Raw genomic sequence first — 22,014 nt, 5'->3', positions numbered from 1 at the left:
ATCAGGAGCTGACCCTGCACGGAAGCTTGGTACTAAGACACACAGCCACAGGCCCAGCGACCAGGATACCCCAAAGGAAAAAGGAAGGTTAGGCAAGGCTGGACTGTTGAAGCCGGTAGATCTGGAAGGGGGCCTGACTTTGACTCAAGTCAAACGGAAGGGGTGGAAGAACACGAAGAAAGACAGGGCCTCACCTTACATGATGCAAAGATACGCACAGAGCCGCCTGCCTCTCTCCACTGCCTTTGGCAGGGAGCAGGGGTCATGACCTCAGAGCCAGGGAGGGACAAGAGCCTACCGTCGCCCCCTCCCTCCCAGCAGTCCCTGGGGCCTCAGACTTGGGGTGGCTGAAAGTGCTGAGGGCCAGGCCCCTGGGCCAGGCCGGGTTCCTAAGAGGAGAGTCAAGTGGGAAGCTGGGGGCCTGGAAAGCAGGGACATGGCCAGGGCCCCAGGGAGGGGGATGACATCAGGAGTGGCAGGAGGGGTTCTGTCATGTGGCCCAAGAGATGGCTGCACTGTGCTCCTTGGCCTTCATGCGCAAGGCAGCGATGCTTGAGGTCTTGCGGTCTGGCTCGCCGTTCATCTCGTAGCCATTGAGGCCCGGACTGATGCCAGCTGCTCCAAACAGGCTGCCCATGTGTGTCTGGCCCACGTGACTGCCAGCTCCAGAGACACTCAAGAAGTCGGAGACGCTGCTGGCCCCGGAGCCAGGAGGGTGAGCATGAGGGGACATACAGGCTGGTACCGGGTCACAGGGGACCACACAGGCTGGCACTGGCGAGGCAGCCCCATTGTTGCCAATCCAGGACGGGTTCTGAATCTGGGGACAGTGAAGGGAAGAGATGTCATAGGCCAGCTGGGAGGGCAGTGGTATAGAAGGGGCTCTCCCCCCTTTCCAGCTGCCCCACATTACAACAAAACCACACTTAGGTGTCTAACATTAAGGATGCCCAGGGACCATTGGAGGTGAATTTACATTTTAGAATTTCAATTTCCAGGATAGATCCACACCTGATATTCAGTAGCAAGGATTGTGTTTCGAACTGCCTTGGGGTCCAGGCAACACACTGCTCTGGATTAACCTGAGAGCATCTTGTGGGGGGACACAGGCTCTGGGCTTGCAAGTTGGAGTAATGTGGGGATCAGTGTGGGGAGCAGGCTAAGGCTCCAAGATAAAACCCTTGGCAGAACCCAATTAGTTCAGCAGTGAAAAAGTGGCCCCAGCCCTGAGGTGGGGTTCAGTTACACATCTTCTCTTCCACAGTTATTCTTTTTCTCTTCCCAGCTCCCACATCTGGCCTCAGTATCCTCTGCTCTCTAAGCATCTCCAAGGAGGAGAATCTGGGGTGCCTAGTCCCCTTTGAAGAAAGGACTTGGTCCTCTCATCTATACACTCTAGACTCTCAGTTGTTTCAGACAGGATTCTCCCAGCCTGCCTACCCCTAAGGTGGCAAGAGCTCAAGGAGGCCTTGAGAACCACTAGATGGGCACTGACCAGGTCCTAAAGGCCACAGGAACTTGTAACACTCCCAAGAATTATCTGCAGACTGACCCTGTGCTATTCCTGGCCCCAGCATGCCCCAGAGTGGAAACAATGTGATCACCACCCCTTCTTAAATGATCTAGACCCGAGTCTGTGGGGCAGGTGGGAGAGACCGGCCAATGTCTCTTGCTGGTTTCCTCCCTGTAGCTCTGAGCTCACATGGCAGCCATCAAGGGCAAAGAGTGAGAACTGGTTGGCCCTGGGAAGACAGAGGGAGAGGGGAAGTCAGGCATTAAAGAATGTGACTAGAGGTGAAGCTGATGAAGTAGACACCCCTCATTCCTCAGGTTCACAGCAAGGTCTGACCCTCTGACCCTCAAATCCTGGGAGAGGTGGAGGAGGTACAGAGCTGCCCTGCCCGGGGTCAGGGGTGGGATGAGCAGGGCTGTTTGATAGCATAGCAGCCATGCGCACTGGTGGGACTGGCAGCTGGAAAGGCTCAAGACTTAGAGGACACTTAAGCAGAGGTAGATCATGAGAGAGGTGCGAGGGATGCACGCTCAGACAAGAGCACATCTCTCCAGGTGCCCTGGGTGCCTGACATCACTCACAACGCTCCTTGCCCTCACTGATGGACAGGAGGGAAGTTGCTGGAAAAAGGAAAGGAGACAGCAGGCAGATACCTGACTGTCAAGCCCATGTAGCTGCCTTCCAGGGACTATGACCCTAGACCCTACAACAATATTATAGAAGAGCTTAAGTGGAGGCTTACATCATGTCCAGTTCACACACAAAGAAGCTGAGCCTTAAGAGCTGGAGACACACACAAAGAAAGCAAGGCTCTAAGACTTTGAGCCCTTTGTCTGGGGCTCATGTGTATATCAGCCTGGCTACAAGTCCTTGCTATCTCAGCACATCCTTCCTTTGGGTGCTCTGAGGGACAGCCGACACCCTGGAAGCTCCCAGCCTTCTGTCTGCCAGATGCTTACCACAGCAGAGGACAACACTGTCCCAGCATTCTAGGTCTCCCACAGTCAGGGACAAACAAGCACACACCTGGCTTCTGTGAGCCTAGTCCTCCTCCTCCCCTGCATCATCTCAGGTCTAGGGTCAGAGGGGACAAAATGGGCAAGGAGACATACCTGGGCATAGTTCTCAGCCCGGGTGAGGAGGGGCAACTCATAGGCCGTGGAGAAGTGGGTCCGGACCTGCTGCATCTGCCCAAAGCGCTCCCTCTTTCGCCACTTGGCCCTCCGATTCTGGAACCAAACCTACAGGACAAAGCAGTGGTGGTCACAGGGGTTAGGCATTGCTCTCAGACAGGGAACACTGCTCCTGCAGTGACACCACCAGTGAGTTGTGTGTGTGTATGTGTGTGTGTGTGTGTTGGGGGCACAGAGAAAGAGTCAATCTGCACCTTTTGCTCTTTGGGATGAGAGCTAACTATGTAGAATTGTCAGAGTTGGGAAGGCTGCCAATACTCCAGTCCATAAGTGTGATTTGGTGCCTAACTGTGTAAGCTTCAGACAGCAAAACAGGCAAGTATTACGCATGCGTGCACACACACATAAACACACACACACACACACACACACACACACACACACACACACACACAGAGAGAGAGAGAGAGAGAGAGAGAGACAAGAAAACAGAGAGAATGGTCACAAACCATTGCTCATCGGTCTTCCTGGCACTATATGCAATCTGTAGAGGGTCACAGACCCCAGGAAGAATCCCAACAAGCTATGAAGACCTTTTCTAGAAATTTCTTCCCTTAGCCAATCACATACAATCCTGAAGCCTTGTGACTCTCTAGGACATATTTACAGATACAAGTCCAGAGTACACGCTCCCAGAATCCTTTTGAGAGAAACCAAAACTCAGCTCAGAAGTCCTTCCCTTGTTTTATGGAGAGTGAGACCCTCTGAAGCAACAGTCGTCAGGAAAGGATTGTGGAAGCAGGAGCTAGACTGTGGAGGGCTGCGTACACCAGCTGCGGGTTTGCCCTTAGTGTGGTGTCAGGAGGGGTGGCTGTTGGAAAATCTTATTCAGACTGACTGATGCTGCTCAAGTGGTACTTGTCACTGAAGTATAGGTGCTAGGCCATTGGCTTGACCAAACACTGAGCCAGGAGAGAGGTCTCAGAGTCAGTGTAAGGGTGGAATCTCTGGTGGGTGGCTGAGAACCTTCCCAAGACACGAGGAGAAGGGCAAGGGCAGGCTGCTACCCCAGGAAACTGAACTGGTTCTGGATAGAGAGGAGAATGCAGTCATTGAGGGTGAAGAGGAAAGGCAGTGGGAAGAGCAGACCAGGTGCTCCCTAGAGGACCATGCCGACAGCTTTCTCTCTGTCTTCCAGCCGGCTCTGTAGATTCAGATGTACACAGGCCATCACTCAGCAATGCGCACTCAGTCTGTCACCTGCAGGCCACATGCACCACAGGATGGCTAGGAACACAGCCCAACACAAAAGTGTAAACTTGCTTAAAACACTTTTTAAAAATATATTGACTTTGTAACTTGGTCACATGGTCCACACCTGTGAACTTAGTTGATAACAGTGTCCTATTGCCATGGCAAAGACCGGACGGATCTGTGCCCCTGCGATCTGTACCTGGGCTGCTGTGTGGGGCCTAGACTGTGAGAAAGACAGTAACAGGGTAGGGCAGGAGCTCCTCTAGTTATGGCAGTCAGCTATGCTTCTGTGATGGAGGCCGGAGCAGCCTCTCCACCATCCTGCCTGAGAACACCCAGACTCCTCAAGAGCCATGGCAGAGAGAGAAAGTATGGGCCTTCCCTGGAGGCTCTGGCGCGGGGGAGCTTCTCGAGCATCTTTTTAAAAATGGGCCTGTGGCAGTGCATGAACTGCCAAAAGCCTCAAGTTCCACATCCTTAGGATGGGGTTGAAGTCTGGGCTGACATCAGAGTAGAAGTGGAGACAGCAGATGGGAACACAGCATGAAGTTTCTAGAACAGTTGGGCTGTTTGTTTATGACTCCTCCTGACCTCATGCTCTTGATGAAGAAAAGTGGTCAAAATCTGGGCTCTGTGTGCCTCACTAGAGTCGGGTAGGGAAAGTAGGTGTATTTCCATCTGACCCATATACACATTTACACACAAAGGTATCTATCTGGTCATGTGCATGTGTGTGTGTGCACGCACACACACACACACACACACACACACACACACACACACACATACACACACACCTCCCTGGAGACCAGCTCTCTTCAAGGCTCAGGGTCTTCAGCCCCTGCCCCCAAGCCTGGGGGAGGGGTACTTTTCCTCTGAGTTGTCCTGGGGTGAAGGCCCAGGATGCCCACTGGGAGAATGCAAGACATGGGGGCTCTTCTGCATGGTGAAATGGGATCCCCCTTTATCAGAGCCTGTAGTGGGGGCTGGGGCGGGCTGGAGGAATCAATCAGAAGAGCTTGTTTTCATTTCATGTTTAATTTCCTGCAGACTGAGCTCAGCCTTCCGCTCCATCCTCAGCCTCCCAGGGTTTTCTGGAGGGGGGGGAGTGCTAGAGGCATCAAAATATACAGCCTCACTCCTTCCTCTCTTGTGGGGGGGCAGAGACAAGAGGAGCTGCTGCCGCTGCTAAGGCTCTGTGTCTGTGGTGTCTTTTGTGGTGGCGTTGAAGAGGTGTATGCTATCACTGAGCGTGGGGAAACTGAGGACCCAGGGATGCCTGAGAGGGCTCCAGAGCTTAAGTTGGTGTCAGGCAAAGAGACCTGGAAATGAGGGAAGGAGTGGGGTGAGGGATGGGATATGGTACTTCAGGGAGGTGTGGGTCCGGGTAGCCAAGAGCATGGTTTGGGGGAGGGAGTGGAGAAGGGTGATGGTGAGATTCATTTGATGAATTCTCGGGGCCATCTCTATAAGCCCCCAGAATATGAGCTCACCGAGGTCCCCACTGTGGTAGCAGATCACTGGGTCTGGCCTACTAGGGACCTCCTTCTCCAGGTGGTCCTTTGTCCCTGTCTTTTTGCTCTGTGTCTGAGGCCTGAGACCAAATTCTGTCTTTTCTGTCCCCAAGTTGGCTGAAGCTTTTAACCTGACTGCCTTTAATGTCCTCCTATCCTCTAGGAAGTACCGTGGTACCTGGTGCCTCCCTCGTGCTCCCATAAGTGTTTCAGTGCAGAGACTTGGTGTGTCCTCCCATCTCTGACCCCCAGCTGTGCCTCTGTGTCTCAGGGTCGTGCAACCACAGGCTTGCCTCTATAAGCCCCCGGGAGGAGAGCTCACCAAAGTCCCCGCTGTGCCTCTATTCTGGAGTGTCGCAGCCAGGACCACCCCGTTCCCAGCCCACCCGGGCCTGGCCCACTCAGCACAGGCCTCTCTGGAGGACCAGGCCATTCAAGGAACCAACTGTCTTGGAGGAGGCCTCTCTAACCGCAGCCCATCTGGGGCCAGGGTGGGGTGGCCCAGGGCGGGGAGGTTTCAGTCTCATTGTCTTCAGACACCAGCTGTGGAGATTGGAATCCCAGACAGCAGAGAGAGGCCCTGAAGCCCCCTGGAGCAGGGCCAGACCCCAGGCTGTTTCCCATGAAGGACCATCTTGGGACCGCCCCCCAGCCCCTTCCTGTTCCTGCCATCACGGTACACCAGGCACCTGGCTTGCCACCAGCCAGCGGAGTGTGGGTCCTGAGCAAACTCCACAGAGGCAAGCAAGGCGGTTCTAGTACACCCCTGCACTCCCCGCACCGGGCCCCAGGGCACTGCCAGGCTCAGAGCTCAACCCAGAGGTTTGACGCACATGGAGATCCCACCCATCCTGCTGCCTTTGTACAGAGAAAAGTCGAAGAACAATCTGGCATGCGCCCGAGAACAGCAAGCTCGTCGAAGAGCACTGGCCCCGAGCTGGGACGTCCTGGAGTCCAGGCTCAGAACTGCTTCTGCATCCTGGTTAACTCTGGGCAATCACTGCCCAAATCTGGGTCTTCCTTCCTCATCAAAATATGGTGTGGTCTTTTCTGAACTACCATTCAGTAATCCTATAGCCTTCCTATTCAATAGGAAGATAGGAGACACATTAGGGTTTCCCTTTCTACCCTGGCTGACAGGAAGCTCAAGGCTGAGTTTAAACAACAAGGAACCTAACCCTGGTGGGTTTTTACTTTATTTATTGATTTTAACCTAGACATCCTATTTCTTGAAACAGTTTCTGACCTTAAACTAAATAATAATAATAATTCTCTAGTCGTAAATTTTCTCAACAATGAGAAAGTAGGCCTTGGAAGCAGGCCTGGGTATGTCTCTGTGCATCAACAAAGCACTTGTCTGACTGTATAGCAGTGACCCAGAAACAGGTGGTCTGTATCGTTCTCTGTTTCCTGCTGTGATCCCCGAACTAGATGTGCTCTAGACGCACACGTCCATTTGAGAAGTATGCATGCAGTGCTCACATGCACACAGGTGCACACATACAAGCAGAAAGCAAACACGTTTACCCTGCCTCAATATGCCACCTGCCTACTGCTACTGTGGACTGGCATCCAGCTGCCCCCTTCTCTGCCTTCTGTTCTGCCCCCAATTCTGGGCTGAAGCTGGAGCTCCTCTGGGAGCGTGAATCTCAGGTAGGTGAGGTCTTGTGGGGCACCGGATGGCTCTGGCATGGCAGTGAAGCCCAGCTGCTCTGCCAGTCTGCATTAAGTCACAAGACTGCAGCACGCACCAGCAGCTATGGTGTCCAGGGGCTACAGGTTTTGTGGTATTCTCTATGTGACCAAGCTAAATGGCAGATGCCTCCATGTGTTAAACAGGACTTAGTGACGCTGATGGTCACTCAAATGATGTCAGAGGCATCAGTAGAATAAAAGCTACAGTGTCCACAAGTCTGTCCCGGACCACAGCACTTTCTGTTCTGACCCTCTGAGGCCCAGGCCACAGTGCTGTGCTCATTAAAAAGAAAGATTGTCTTGGGACTGTGGAGATGGTTCAGTCTGTAAAGTACTCACCATGGAAGCAAGAGGCCCTGAATTCATATCCCTAGAACCCACTGAAAAGCCAGGTGTGGTGGTGTGTACCTGTAACCCCAGCATTGGCAAGTGGGGCAGAGAGGAGGCTCAATGGTTACCTAGTTTAGCCAAATTGGCAAGCTTGGGGTTCAGAGAAAGATCCTGTCTAAAAACTAAGATCAGGAACAATTGAGAAAGACATCTAATGTCCATCTCTGGTCTGCACACTCATGCACACACACACACACACACACACACACACACACACTTGTACATGCATCTTCCCTCGCTTGTAAACATGCACGAACATGCACACATAACACACACACACATGCATACATGTTTAAAAACAGAAAAGAAGCCTTCTGTGTTCATATGTATCAGACTTCTGCTTGCACAGAACTCACACGCACCATTCTTGCTGTGCTTTGAGTACAAAAGCAATCTGACTATGGTGTTGATTTCATACTAAACTGAAGCTAGAACTCATATGTGTGTTGGCATATTGGGTTCTTTCATTTCTATGATTTCCTACAGGGGGTCACCCTCTGAGAAAGCAGGGCCACTGAACCGCATATATTCACTGCCTTTGTTGTGTGTGCTGGGTGTGACCCAAACCTGTAATCCCAGGGCATGGAAGGCAAGATACGAGGGCCAGTAGTTCAAGGCCAGTGTGGCTACACAGCAAGACGGAGGCCAGTCTGAGCAACATGAGACCCTGTCTCAAAAACAACAAAGTGAATAATCACCGATTTCTCATTTCAGGGGCAAGAGGATGTGACCAGTCATAAAGTCTTCCACAAGAGGAAGCAGAAGAAGTAGAAGAGAGTGACTTGCTTTGGTCCTGTTGATTATATAATAGGCTACATGGTATTGTGTGGCGTTTAGCTGAGTGGAGCTGTATTGATCAGCACCGAGTTGGCATGCTGAGTTCTGTTCGGTTGGTTTGGGCTGAATGGAACTGTGTGTGGTGAATTGTGCTGAGTTTGTTTTGGGGACAGTTGCATTGGGCTCAATTGGTGCTGCACTGGGTTGGACTGAGCTGGGTGTGTTGAGTTGGGTTGCACTATTTGTGCTAATTTGAATGAGTTGTACTGTGGAGAGATGGGTTGTATTGGGTTGGGTTGGCTAACACTGGGTTCGAAAGAGTTGGGTTGTACAGGGTTGGACTGAGCTGTGTATTGTGTGTGTATTCACACTGTTGTACTAGTCTGTGTTAGGCATGCTGGGCTCTGCTGGGCTGTATTATATTGGCTTGTGCCACATTGTGCCAGGTTGAGGTGAGCTGTACAAATGTGCTGGGTTGTTTTCTTACTGTGTTATGTTGTGCTGTGTTGCATTGGGTTGGGTTGTACTGAGTTTAACTGAGCCGTGTGGGGTGAGTTATGCTGACTTGGTTGTGTTGGGTTATTATATTGTTGAGCTGGATCCTGTTGGACTATAGTGGATTCTATTGTGTTGTTGGGTTGGGCTGCACTGGGTGAGCTACACTGTGTGCTGAATTGCACCATGTTGAGTTGGCTCTGTCTGGGCTGTGTTGTATTGAGCAGTGTTGTTTGGCACTGGGTGGAATAGAACTGTGTATAGCAAGTTGTACCATTTTGAGGTGGGTTGTACTAGTCTGTGCTGCTCGGCACTGGGTTGTGCTGTGTAGTAACTGGGCCATGGTACATTGAGTTGTGCTGTCCTGGGGCTGAACTAGGCTGTCTATGGTAGGTTGCACTGTGCTCAGTTGGCTAGACTGGACTGTGCTGGGCTATTCTGTGCTGAGTTGGGTTAAATTGCGTTTGGATGTTGATGATGATAGGTCATTGTATTGACCCTGTCATGGCTGACCTGCACACGGGCCTCGGTGAGGTCGGTCCTCATAGCCAGCTGCTCCCGTGCGTACACATCAGGGTAGTGTGTCTTCTGGAAGACTTTCTCCAGCTCTTCCAGCTGGTAGCTAGTGAAGGTGGTTCGGTTCCGCCGCTTCTTGCCTTTGTTACTCTCAGAATCGGTCTTTTCCAGGGGGCTTGGTATTTCAGCGCTGGCCCGGTCCTGGGGCCCCTTGGCCCCTGTCTCCTTCACACTGAGGTAGCTGTTGTCCATGCCCACGGGTTCAGAGTCAGGAGGCAACTCTGGCTCACCCAGGTTGCTCTCTTTGGCTGAGGAAGAGAAAAGAAAGTTAGAAACTTGAATCTGGGAAGGGAGTGAGAGGACATTTTACCTTCCAGAGGCACACTGAGTGCCAGGCCAAGAGACTCAAGGTCCATACTCTGGCTTTTCATCAACATGCTGGGTGACTTTGGACAAGTCCGTCCCCTCCCTCAACCCTCTGTGGCATCATCCTAGAATGGTCTCTTCTGGAACCAATGTCATGTAGCTCTAGGTTGGCCAGTCTGACGTTGGTGGCTTTCTTGCTACTCTCTGGTTATGAGATTCCTCCCCTACAGGGGATCAAAGGAGACAACCTTTCTTTGGACATGGAACCAATGGCTATCTGTCACAATACAGAGGCTTCCTTGGGTAGAAGAGAACTCTTTCAGCCACAGTGGACTTGGTGGGAAAGAGAAAGGACAGCATTTTGACATATAGCTTTGCCTTCATGGAGTCCCACAGAGAAGCCTTGGAGACAGTCTCAGGCTTTAGTGATGAGACCTACCCCACACCCCACACTCCACTGGTAACACTGTCTGCAGAGGGGCCTTTAGCAGGTGGGGTTCACTGAGATATGGGTCTTTGCTGGGATCCCTTTCATAGCAGCTGCCAGTGTCTACCACAGCTGGGAGGCCCTCACTCCTGAGGATGCCCTCTTTGCAGCCACAGAGAATCATCAGAAACACAGCTCACAGCCCAGGCCCTGACTGCTCACTGCTGACACAATGGGGCTCCCATGGTAGATTCCTGGAAACTCAAAGTTACAAGGACCCAAGCCAAGCCATGCGGATCACAAGTGTGGAGGTGGAGACCTGGGTAGGAGGGTAGGAGCTCCTGGCTCACCCATCCATCTGAGCATACACACTTGCCTCACGATATCAGGGGCCTCAGAGTCTTGGGCTCCAGTGCCAGGCACCAGGGTTTCTGTGCCACACCTCTGGCTTTACAGCTCCACTTTGCAACGAACCCTTTGCGGCTCAGTTTCCCCCCTCTATACTTTTGAGATGAATGAAGAGATCCATGGGATATTTCTCATGGGTTGTGAGAAAGGGAGAGGCAGTCAGCCAGCTGGGTGTGTAGCCTTCAACCATTAGTGACCCCTGCTTCTGGTGTGGCCTTGCAGGCTTTCAGGCCCTGCCAGCACTAGAGGAGGGTGACTCAGGATGGACAAGTCCTCCATGAGAAAAGTCCCTGGGGTTCAGGCACATATATACAAACACCATGGGATGGGAAACAAGGCATGTCTTGGCCATATTCTTTATTTGAGACTTGCAAAGAAAGAGATAGATTCAGTGAGAGAACTGTTAATAAGATGTGGACAATCCTTGAATACGTACAAGCTCCGTCCATTCACAACAAGCATGTGTGGTGAGTGTAAGTATGAGCCACTCTGGCCCTCTGTTTCCTCTTCTGGAAACAGTTCCATGAGACTTGCATTTTGGATCAGGATGATGCCTCTAACCTGGATTCTCTGATGCCATTCAGACTGGGGGTTGGGGGTTGATGTTTCAAGTTTCCCAGCCTCCCTGTGAGCATTAGGGAGGGTGAGGGAAAGACTTTCTGCCCCTGTCAGTCTCCTTCCAACTCTGGCACTGAGGAAAGGGAGGAGAGGGTGCCCAGAGCAGGCCTGGACGCTGCTCCACTTCTAGCATCTATGAGGGTGTCTGACCAAATCAGTGGTGTTACAAATGACAGCCATGTGAGGCCAACTTAAGCGGCTAGCAGCAAGCGCAGTTTTGGTGACAGCTTTGTGTGAATTGCAGTTGGCAGCAGGACCAAGAGCTTCCAGCAAAGATATTTATCTTCCTGGCAGACAAATACGTTTTATGTTTTGGTTTTCTCTCTCTCTCTCTCTCTCTCTCTCTCTCTCTCTCTCTCTCTCTCTCTCTCTCTCTCTCTCCTTTTTTAAGAAAAGAAATCCCACCCATCTCACCCAAAATAAGCATTCCTCTTGTGCAACTTCCTGGCAGCCAGGCCAGGGAAGGCAGCCGCCACCCCTCCTGGCCTAGCCCTGTTCCCCAGGCTCATCCTTGCCCCATGAACACCGGTATTGTCTTTGGGCATCCAGCCTGGAGCTTGGGATCTCCCATGAGAATGAGGGCCAGTTGAGGTCAGCTACATAGAAACCAGGCTTGGAAGGACTAACCCTAGCTACTCATTTAAACTGAGAAGAAAAAAGCTAGAGAAAAAAAAAAGAATATGCCCTAATTATCCACAGAACAGTCTCCTGCTCCTGGGATTACCCTACCAGGGTATAGGACCTGTTTCCAGGAGAAGAAATCCAGGCCCTCTCAGCACCTATATGTCCTGCCCCTGAGGACAAGGGACTAAGATGAACTCCAAGACACTCCCAGTTTGGAGCTCGTTCTTGGCCCAGCAGGAAAGGATGGCAGAGTTCACAGTCTTCTGATGAGAAAGAAGTAAGGGTGTACCCCTGCCCACACCTAACCACCCACTGGGACAATTGAATGGGAGATGGGGACATAGCAAGGTGTGTACTGAGATCAGAGCCCCAGAAGGAGTGTGTGTGTGTGTGTGTGTGTGTGTGTACCTGTGTGCACAGCAGAGGCTGGAGGGCAACCTCAAATGCTGTTCCCAGGAGCCATCTACCAAGTTCTTGGGCACAGGGTGTTTCGTTGGTCTGGGACTTTCTGTTCCACTCTTCTCTGGCTGGGCAGAGAGCTCCAGGGATCCGCCGGGCTTCACCTCCTCAGTGCTGGGATTCGGAGCACATCCCACCACGCCCAGCTGCTGTTCTACCCTCACACTTGTGTATGTGACAGGCACTTTACTAACCCAGTCATCTCTCTCCTCAACCCTCAATGCCAATGTTTTAAACATTTATTACTTATGTATGAATGTGCACCACATGAATGCCAGGAGCTATGGATGGTTGTGAGCTGTCATGTGGGTGCCGAGAGTCAAACCCAGGTCCTCTGCAAGAGCATCAAGTAGTCTTAACCAGTGAGCCATCCCTCCAGTCTGATGGTCTTTTTTTAAAAAAAAATTTAATTATTAATTTTTTTATTTTAATTATTTAAAACAATTTTAACTTTAAATATATTTTGATCATATTCCAGCCCTCCCCCAAGTCCTTCCACATTGTCTCCCCATCCCTACCCACCCGACTTTATGTTCTTTAAAAAAATAAAATAAAATAAAAATAAAAAACTTAATACAACAAAGAAAACAAAATAATTCACTCCCCTTTTAAAAAAAACCCACCAAATTGTAACCAAATAAAAGCTCACATATATACAGACACACACACACACACACACACACACACACACACACACACACTGTGGAGTCTGTTATATGATCGTCACCTACATCGGAGGGGTTGATAGACTCAGTGTCACTCCATTGGAGAAAACTGATTTTTTTCCGTCTCCCAGAAGGTATACACAACAGTTCAGTTATTAACCTTTACCCTAGCCAGCACGCTAATTTTGATTATTAATTTTTTTCCCTTTAAGTGCTGAAGCTGGGCTCCTATTCTAGACAATAAAGGAAAATTCTTCCAAGGTCTGTAGTCACACTTACCAGCTCAGAATGACAAACCTAAGGTTGGAGACTCTGGCTATCTGTCAATAAGGCCCCTTCACCTGGGGCCCCTGATGCCAAGCCCACGTTTGTCCTCTGGGGATCTGGTTTATTGGTCCTGGTCCAGATCTCCAGGGTCCTTCCCCAACCCAGCTACAGGGAACATGGTTCACAGCTCCTCTGTCTGAAGTATGCCATCTATCTAGCTTAAAGGCTCCTGCTAGACTCCTTATGTGATCCTCAGTAGTCAGGGTCTGTTTGGATTAGGTAGGATCCAGAGATGAGGGAAGCATGTGGGGCCCTGAGTGAAGCCAGCCCAAAGTTCCAGAGGAGCTGGCTAGGGAAGTTGCCTGGGCAAGGCCTGGTGTAGTTGAGAATCTGGCTGGTGCTGACAATCCTCATCAATAAGAAGGGTCTGAATCCCTGGCTCCACAATGAGAGTCTGATTGCTCCTGTCTAAAGGAGGCCATTGTCCTGCATTCCCTGCAGCCCTTGCCTCCTACCACCTGCTCAGAAAATCCTGCCTTCCAGGTGCCTGCATCTGCCCTCCCAGGAAGCTTCCGCCCTCCACTCGCTTCAGGAAGCTTCTCTGTACTGCTGTGTGCTGTGGCCTCACTGCAGACTTGCAGAGGGGCTGTTGCTGAGCCAGTGAGGGGACCAGGAATGAATCAGGTACACGAGGGGAGCTAAGTGCACACACGCCACTTTCCAAGATTGATGCCTCATACAACATGAGGCGACTGAGGGAAAGTGGGTGGGGAAAAGAAGCCAGGATGGACCTTAAGGGACATTTCTCTTCACACAGCAAGCAGGAGCAGCGGCAGTGGCGTGGGAGGGGGCGCAGCATGTAAACCAATGGTTCTCACCTTCCTAACGCCGTGACCCTTTAATACAGGTCTTCATGTTGTGGTGACCCCCAAAACCATAAAATTATTTTCCTTGCTACTTCAGAGCTGTAATTTTGCTACTGTCATGAATTGCTAATGTAAATATCTGATATGCAGGATATCTGATAGGCGACCCCTGTAAAAGGATGGATTGACCCTCAAAGGGGTCAAGACCCATAGGTTAAGAACTGCTCATCCAAACCATCATCCATCACCCACCAGAGAGTAGTTGTCTCTGTGTCAGACACTGCCCAAGAGATGTGGCCTCCAGGGGTGCCAGTTTGCCCAGCTGTGGGGTCCTTCTGCACCACCCTGGGACCCCAGTGCTGGAGTAGGCTGAGCAGCAGCTGAGGCCAGCTTGAATCCAGGTCACCACCAGCGAGCCTGCCTTTTCCTCAGCCTCCAGGGACAGACACCCTGCCTAGATTTTACCCTGGCTGAAAGTCTTCCTTTCCGGGTCATGTAAGGAGACTTTTGTGGGTGTGTCCTAAGCCAAGTAGAGCCTGCCTTATCCTGACCTAAAGCTTCCCCTTTCCAACTACCCTTCCCCTGATGGCTTAGAATTCATTATGTAGAACAAGCCAGCCTCAAACCCACAGAGATCCACCTTCATTTGGATGCTCCATCACTCCCAGCAATCAGATCCAGGCTACCCAGAGAAAGGAGATGAGGAGTGCCCATAAGTGACAGTCCAGAGTAAGACTTGTTCCAGAAAGGTCTTCCCTCAGTGAGCCAAAGGCTCTAAAACAACCTGAAGCCAGTTTTATTCCCATAGACCTTTCTGACAGGTGGGGAGTGAGAAGCAAGAACTTCTGGGTAGGCCACCTCAGGGAACCAGCTGTCACCAACTGATCCCACTCAGTGTTAGCCATTGGGGCTCAGCTCCTGAAATGAAAAAGTGGGAAATCCACCTTGCTTCCCTTAATCTCTATCCACCACACCCTCACATCTAGGGCCATCCAAAGTTCTTGAGAAATTTCCCAGGTCTTCCTTCCTTCTTTCCCTCCTTCCTTCTTTCCCTCCTTCCTTCTTTCTTTCCTTCCTTTCTCCCTCCTTTCCGTCCCTCCTATTGTCCCTTCCTCCTCCCTCTCTTTCATTCTTTTTTTTTTTACTGCAATTGTTTCTGGAGGGCGTCCATCTATGTCAGAGGATGTGAGCCCCAGGGTACAGGCACCAGCCTGCAGCTGGGGATGGGTGTGGGGAAACATGTTTCCAGTCACCTGGGGCAAGGGTTGTGAGTGTGCAGACATGTGTAGAGTTGTGTGTCAGTGTGGATGGGTGAGTGTGGACCTGGGTAGAGTGTGTGTACGTGTGTGGCTGGGCATAGGCAGTGCATACAGCGTGTATGGCTACAGGGCCTGAGTAATTTTATCCTCCGTGGTTTTGATTACATCTATTTTCCCTCCAAACATCTGCTTTGTGGGGGACATGCAGCTCGCTCTGTTCCCCGGGTGAGCTGGCCCCACACACCCTGTGGCGAAGTGCACAGCACCGATGTAATCTCCTTAAACAAAACAGGCCAGCACGGGGCCCTTTCATGCTATTTAAAGGGCACTGACTAAACCCACCGCTGTCCAAACAGTCCTGGGGGGCTGGGGTGGAGGCTAAAGGTTAGCCATTGATCACATAAATCCTCAACCCACTTCATCTGCCCCTGGGCTCTGTCCAGAGGTCTTCAGCTTAGCGGGCGGCTGGGTAAATAATGCCGCGGGGGAAGAAGTGCCAGGCAATGTGTCAGCAAGAGCACACGGAACACATGTGTGTGTCCGCACTCAAGAGGCAGTGAGCCAGGACGGGAAAGATGTGCCAGCCTGCGCTCAGGGTAGTGGGGGACTCGGGCACCTGATTCTGAGCACTGGCTGGCCAGAGAGCCCTAATGAGGAGTCACAGACTGGAGGAGGAGAAGGGGACAGGTAAACTAAACGGGTTGAGGGTCCCAGGACACAGGCACATGGGAAATAGTGAACTCTGAATTGGGTGTGGAGTTTAGTTCATAATAACACAATTTTTTTAAGTGACAGTATTTGAACAGGCAGCTCAACAGAGACATACGGATAGCCAATAAACCCAGGAACAGGCAGATCCCCATTACTACAACTGAGCACAAATGAAAAGCGGGGCAAGATCCCAGGGCTCCCCGACACAGAGACACAGAAACAGGAGCCTGTGGCACAGGTCACGGTGGTCACCAACTGTGTCAGCAGTTCCTTTTGTGATTAGACTAACCCTAGTACTGGCTCCAGCAAGCCTCCAGCTCAGCACATGTCCTAAGAAGTGAAGACCCATCTGTGAGGGGCAAACACCCAAACCAGAGAGAAAACACTACTGCTGTATTTGGCTCTGAGTGTCCCTGAAGGCTTGCTTGTGTCATATGGTTTGGACCCCAGCAACTGCCAGTGCTGGAAGGTGAGGGAAGCTTTAGAAGTTGGGGTTGATGGAGGAGTGTGGGTGGGTCTTAGACCGTTGGGGATGTACCCTTGTAAAGGATTATAGGACACTAATGTCTCTCCTCCCCCTTCCTGCATGCAGCTTCCTTTGCATCATGCTTCCTCCATGATGAGCTACATCATCACAGACCCAAAGCAATGCAACCAACTGTGAAACGAATCCACGCAATGGACTAACATCTCAGCACCTAGAATGGTGCTCATCTCTGACAAGTAGATCCCATTTTGACAAGAGATAAATAAGCACGCAGGAAAGGTGTTGGGCTAGAACCTCCAAAGCAGTGAGAACCCTTTTTTTTCTTTTAAATTGATGGCCACAGGCATTTTGTTACAGTCCCAGAGCTGAGCTGAGCAACACAACAAAGGTCCTTTAGTAGGCAAATGATGAGCAGGCTGAGGAGCACATGATGGATTTACACTTAGTAAAGAAACAAACCACCGACACAACACGGGGGAGTCTCGGAAGCACACTACACATGTAAGGGAGCCAGCCTGAGAGTGCACACAGTGTGACTCATCCAGTTATCATGTGCACTTGGGAAAGAGAAGAATGGAGGCACAGAGGGCAGATGGTTGGCTACCAGGGGCCAGGGGACGGTGGGGCTAGGGGGGAAGGTTTGTCAACAAAGAGATCTCATTGATGTGAGGCTGTTCTGGAACTATATGATTTCACCTTTGTGATGGGGTCAATGGGTACATAAATCTGTATGGGAATGCATTAAAGACTCTACAAATTTACACCGAACTTCACTTCACACGGTGTTATTTTATGGTGTGAAAAAAATCTAATTAAAGAGAAAATATAAAATGGGATTGAACCCCATACAATGTTCAAAGACCTTCACCCCAAAGTCCCACTTCCAGGGTCTTATCCTAGAGAAGCAATTAACAATGGACCTAAGGAGTGAATGAGAGACCAAGTTCATCAGGCCCTCGTCTACTGGAGGTTAATCAAAGCAGTCAATATAAAGGGTATTCTGCCCATACACATATCCTGTGTAACATCTTTGCTGTGATTTAACATGAATTATTGTGCATTTGATTATCTCCCTTTATTCCTATTGTCCCCTCCCCATTAGAAAGCAGGGGTCTTTCTTCCCCCTTCTGTCCATTATTTAGTATTGCACTAGGAACATATTAGTCACTCAGTAAACACCTGATGAATGAATGAATGAACCCCGTTATAGAATAGGGCTTTGGCAAATGGAAAGACACGCCTTTCTATGAAGTTTTGGGTTGAAAATAAGCATGGGGCGATTGTCTTTAGAAAAGGCTGGGAACTTTCCAGAAGCAGAAATGAGAGGATGTGGGTTAACTTTCTCCTGTTGTTGGCCCGTTTTGTTCTGGCTGGGTTAAAATATTTGTTCTTTGGGATAAGCTGTGATCTGAATCAGAGACTGGAAATCCCAGGGAAACCTGTGTGGACAGGGAGCTGACACTGTGCTGTGGGGTTATGGGAAATGAGAGGCCTGGACGGAGTGGGATGGGAGAGGAGAGCTTCAGAGAAAAGCTCCCATCATGGTGGGGATGGTACTGTCATGGTGGGGTGATGCTGACCTTCCAACTGGGCTCTAATGGACTCCAAGCCAAGGCCTCTACGACTGCTGGCTGACTGCCAATGCGCAAGCCCAGTCCAGATTTCCTCATAAGACTTGGTCTATAGGCTTCTGTCCTTGAGTACAGCCAGAGGTGTCTAAGACACAGGCACCCATCATGCCGCACCCCACGGCAGAGGCTCCCTCCAGCTCCCAGAGGCCTCATCCAGATGCTTCACACAGGGTGGGATACCCCTTGGAACTGTGCATACCAACAGTGAACGTGTTTAATATGAGAGCACCCTGAGTCCAGTCCCCAGCACTCATGCAAGGAGCCAGGCACTGTGGCACAGGCCTCTGATCTCAGCTCTGGGAAGGTGGAGGCAGGAGGAGCTCTAGGGTTTGCTGGCCAGACAGCCTAGCCAATGAGTGATCTCCAAGTTCAGTGAGAGATGCCGTCTCTCAAGAAATAAGGTGGAGAATAACTAAAGATCACACTCCCTTGACTAACAACCTCTGCTTTCCATGTGACTGTGTACCAGTCCGCTCTCTCTCTCTCTCTCTCTCTCTCTCTCTCTCTCTCTCTGTGTGTGTGTGTGTGTGTGTGTGTGTGATTTCTGTGGATTTCTGTCCTTACCACACTATCCTGGGTTCTCTATGGCTGGACTCCCTGTCTCAGCACACACTGCCTGTGGGGTCTGGTTGCCTCGTGGAGGTAGAAGAGACCTTTCAAGAAGGACCTCAAAGAAACCAGCTATAAAGCAGGTATGAAGTACCAAGGGTGGCCCTAAACAAACTTCTGGGCTAACAACTGATATTTCCTCAGATCTACAACTCTCAGTGAACCCATGACACTAGAAGTACAAAAGGCACATGGAGGGGCCAGTCCTGTGGGCAACCAACACCTGGGAGAGGTCCCAGGCAGCTGCTCACCCTCAGTGCTGGTTCTGTGTCACGACTGTAGGTCCAACTCCCAAAGGCCAAGAGCAAGGCTGCAGTTTCACACAATTACCACTAAGAGGCACTGTAGTTCCAATAAAGTATTTCTGGGCCTGAGGCAAAGCGGAGGGGAGTGGGGCACCCCTTAACGTGATTTGAAGAAGTTCCTGGTAGGATCTATCAGTTCAGCAGGTATTCAGCCCTACTGTGTACCTGCTACATGCCATATCTGGGAGGGGCACAGGGATGGACAAGGCAGGTCTCAGTCCCTTCTGGAAGAATGCTTGACTCTATCTTATAGCTCAATACACCAGTCTCAAAATGAGGCACCAGACAGAAACCTGTTTAATATCAACAGCATCTGAATGAAAGGCCTGAGGTCTGGGCTTTTATTTTTGCTTTTCCCTGGAGGTTGTCTTCCTCTCTGCAGGACCCTAAGTATCCCTTGTGTTCTGGCTATATTGCCACACAGTAGGTACGCAGGAAATATCAGACTCACTTGTAAATGAATGTCTTATGACAGAACAATTCAGTACACTGCCTTATCTTGATGGTGGATTGCCTTACGGCTTGGAACTGCCACCCCTGGCCTGTGAGCTCCTTCTGGGGGTGCTAAATAGAGGCAGGAGCCACAGTCCCACCTGATGTGGATATTCTCTGTGCTCTTCTCATGGGGGAGGCTCTTTCCTGGTTTAGAGGAGTGGGCTCTCAGAGTCAAAGAAGGAAGAGGAAGTAACGCAGAGCGTTGTGGAGAACAGGGAATATGCTTTGTAGTCTACATGGTCTTTGGGACCTGCTATGGTGACTCCCTCTTTATAGACACCAAGTAAAAACACCCCACTCCATAACTTCAGAAACTGAGACAGAGAGGGCAATGGCTTGTTTAAAAAGTGGCCTGACCTGGGATGCTTTCACTGCATCCTGCTGGGCAGGTGCCTTAGTGGGACAGATGCCTGGTGGGAGAGGACCAGACATTCAGGGACCAGGCCCAGGAAGACAGGAAACAGAATGGGAAGTGCAGGAGGCCAGCCCCTCTCGGCTGCCTCATGAAGGATCCATCACGCCCACCTCCATGCTGGCACTGAGTAGGCTGCCCTGTGCGTGAGACCAGTGTCACTAACTTCAGGGACCTCAAGAATAGACCTGTGTCTTCTTTCATAGCTGCACATCAAAGTACTTAGAAGTAAAGAGGCAGACAGGCAGCTTAATCAGCTCACGGAAAAATAACAGCATACCCTGTATACCTGCCAGCCAATCAGCACTTGCCTACTGATTTATATAAGACCTAGACGATGGAGGACAACTTAGCTGGCATGACAAAGCTGCCATGTGTGGGGAATCAGCAGAGAGGCATCTGGGCTTTCCCATCACATTTGGTAGCTTTTCCCTAAGTCTGAACCCTTAGCAAAATGGAATGCTTTTATGGAGAATTTATATATAAGGACCAGTAGGAAGCTGGCCTTATCCAGGATCCCAGTAGAGAACACATTCTATACTGCTTAGCACGGGGCCTGGGCTGGAGAGCCCCCTCCCCCGACATAGCATCCTCAGCCTCCAATGCCCTGTCCCCGTGTCCCCCGCAGAGGGCCAGCTCCAGAGCAAACCTCATGCAGTTCTTTGTGAATCCATCTCTCCCAGCCCTTCAGGGGCCACACCCAGAACCTTCACTTCCTTCAGCAGTGACATTTAGGCCTGTAGCAAAGTTTGTGGGCAAAGGACATGCTTCTCTGAGAGTTTAAAAAGACTCTGGATCAATCAGAGTTTCCATTTTCTGGGCTAGAAAGATGTCACAGTAGGTACAGGTGCTTGCTGCCAGGTCTAATGACCCGAGTTCAATTCTCTGGTCCTGTACAGTGAAAGGAAAGAAAAACAACTTCCACACATTGTATATGTGCACACACACACACATATACAGGCCCATAGCCTGATAGAAGGCACAGACAGGTGACAAGTGCCATCTAGTTGTCACAGGAGATTCCAGCTAAGTGAACATTACTTTGTGTCCACAAAAAGAAGGGCTGGCTGCTTCAGGTTGAAAAGGTCAAGGAGATATTTGAACTTAGAACTAAAAATCCAACTAGGACTCAAACTAGCCTATTAGCTGCTTATCTGAAGAGACTGGAAATGTCCCAGCTTCTGCCAATGAGGGCCTAACCCAGGCCTTAAAATCCAAGTTCTGTGTGCCACTTTGTGTGGCAGAGTACAGTGAAAGGTGGGACTTGAACTCGTGTCTTTCTGCTTCTAGCCCTGTGGTTGGTCTTCTCACTGCTTCTTTTGATTCCCATAAACTGTGTGCCTTTGAGTATGTCCCCAAATACTAGTAACTTGATAACCCAGATCCTGTGTTTACTCTCACAACAAAAGAAAGCCTGCATCCCTGATCCACAGCTCCCTCTGGAATACTGTGGCTAGATGGAGCAGCTTAAATCCTATGCAACATGAAGGAATGAGAAGGGTCTGGGGTAGGACAGGCTCAGGTTCATCCCTAATTCTCCATTCTTTGTTCCTTCCTCCACCCACTCACTCACCTAGCATTTCTGGGGTACTTTAACAAGCTGGCAAAATTCCAGATGGTGGGAATGGAAAATATCAAATATTCATCTCAAGAAGGAAGGCTGATGGGAGGTACAGGCTGGGAGAATGAGAAGGGCAAGTCACCTGACCTAGGTGACAGAAAGGATGGCTGGGGCAGCCTTGGTCTATGCGGTAGGGATGTTGAAGCTGCCATTCACTGGAGAGGCCAGCTTGAAGCTCTGTCTAGCAAGCCTAGCTTCATCATACTAGGGATATTGACTGTCCTCACCTGAAAAATGGCAGAGGAGAGAAAGATGCTCCCAGACTATCCATCCCTCCACTCCGCCATGCTCCCATGCCATCCCTCCACTCAGCCTCCAAGGGCATCTTTGGGGAAGCAACAGTTGTGTGCCTTCCTTCCCTTGCCTGTGGGGTGAGGCTGAGCCATCTACATCCCAGAAGGTTGGGAAGTGGAAAGGAGGCAGAAAGCATGGATCATAACCCTCGGCACCAGAAATCCCCTAGGGCACATAATAGTCTAACTATGGGGTCTGCACAG

General features: G+C 50.6%; 1 protein-coding gene across 1 annotated transcript in view; it reads right to left on the bottom strand.

The window, feature by feature from the left end:
* Nucleotides 1-115: 115 nt before the first annotated feature.
* The window catches only part of Alx4 (ALX homeobox 4), a 35,577-nt gene continuing 13,678 nt past the window's right edge, over nucleotides 116-22,014 (bottom strand). Inside the window, exons 2-4 of the mRNA XM_021157048.1 lie at nucleotides 9,285-9,595; nucleotides 2,626-2,754; nucleotides 116-820 (exon numbers count right to left, since the gene is read on the bottom strand). Of these exons, the coding sequence (XP_021012707.1) occupies nucleotides 491-820; nucleotides 2,626-2,754; nucleotides 9,285-9,595 (770 nt within the window). The 3' untranslated portion in view covers nucleotides 116-490. The remainder of the gene's footprint in view (nucleotides 821-2,625; nucleotides 2,755-9,284; nucleotides 9,596-22,014) is intronic.

Source organism: Mus caroli, chromosome 2 (genome assembly GCF_900094665.2).
Source record: "Mus caroli chromosome 2, CAROLI_EIJ_v1.1, whole genome shotgun sequence".
Taxonomy (NCBI): domain Eukaryota; kingdom Metazoa; phylum Chordata; class Mammalia; order Rodentia; family Muridae; genus Mus; species Mus caroli.
Note: the sequence above shows the minus strand (reverse complement) of the source record. Positions and strands in the feature narration are given on the sequence as shown.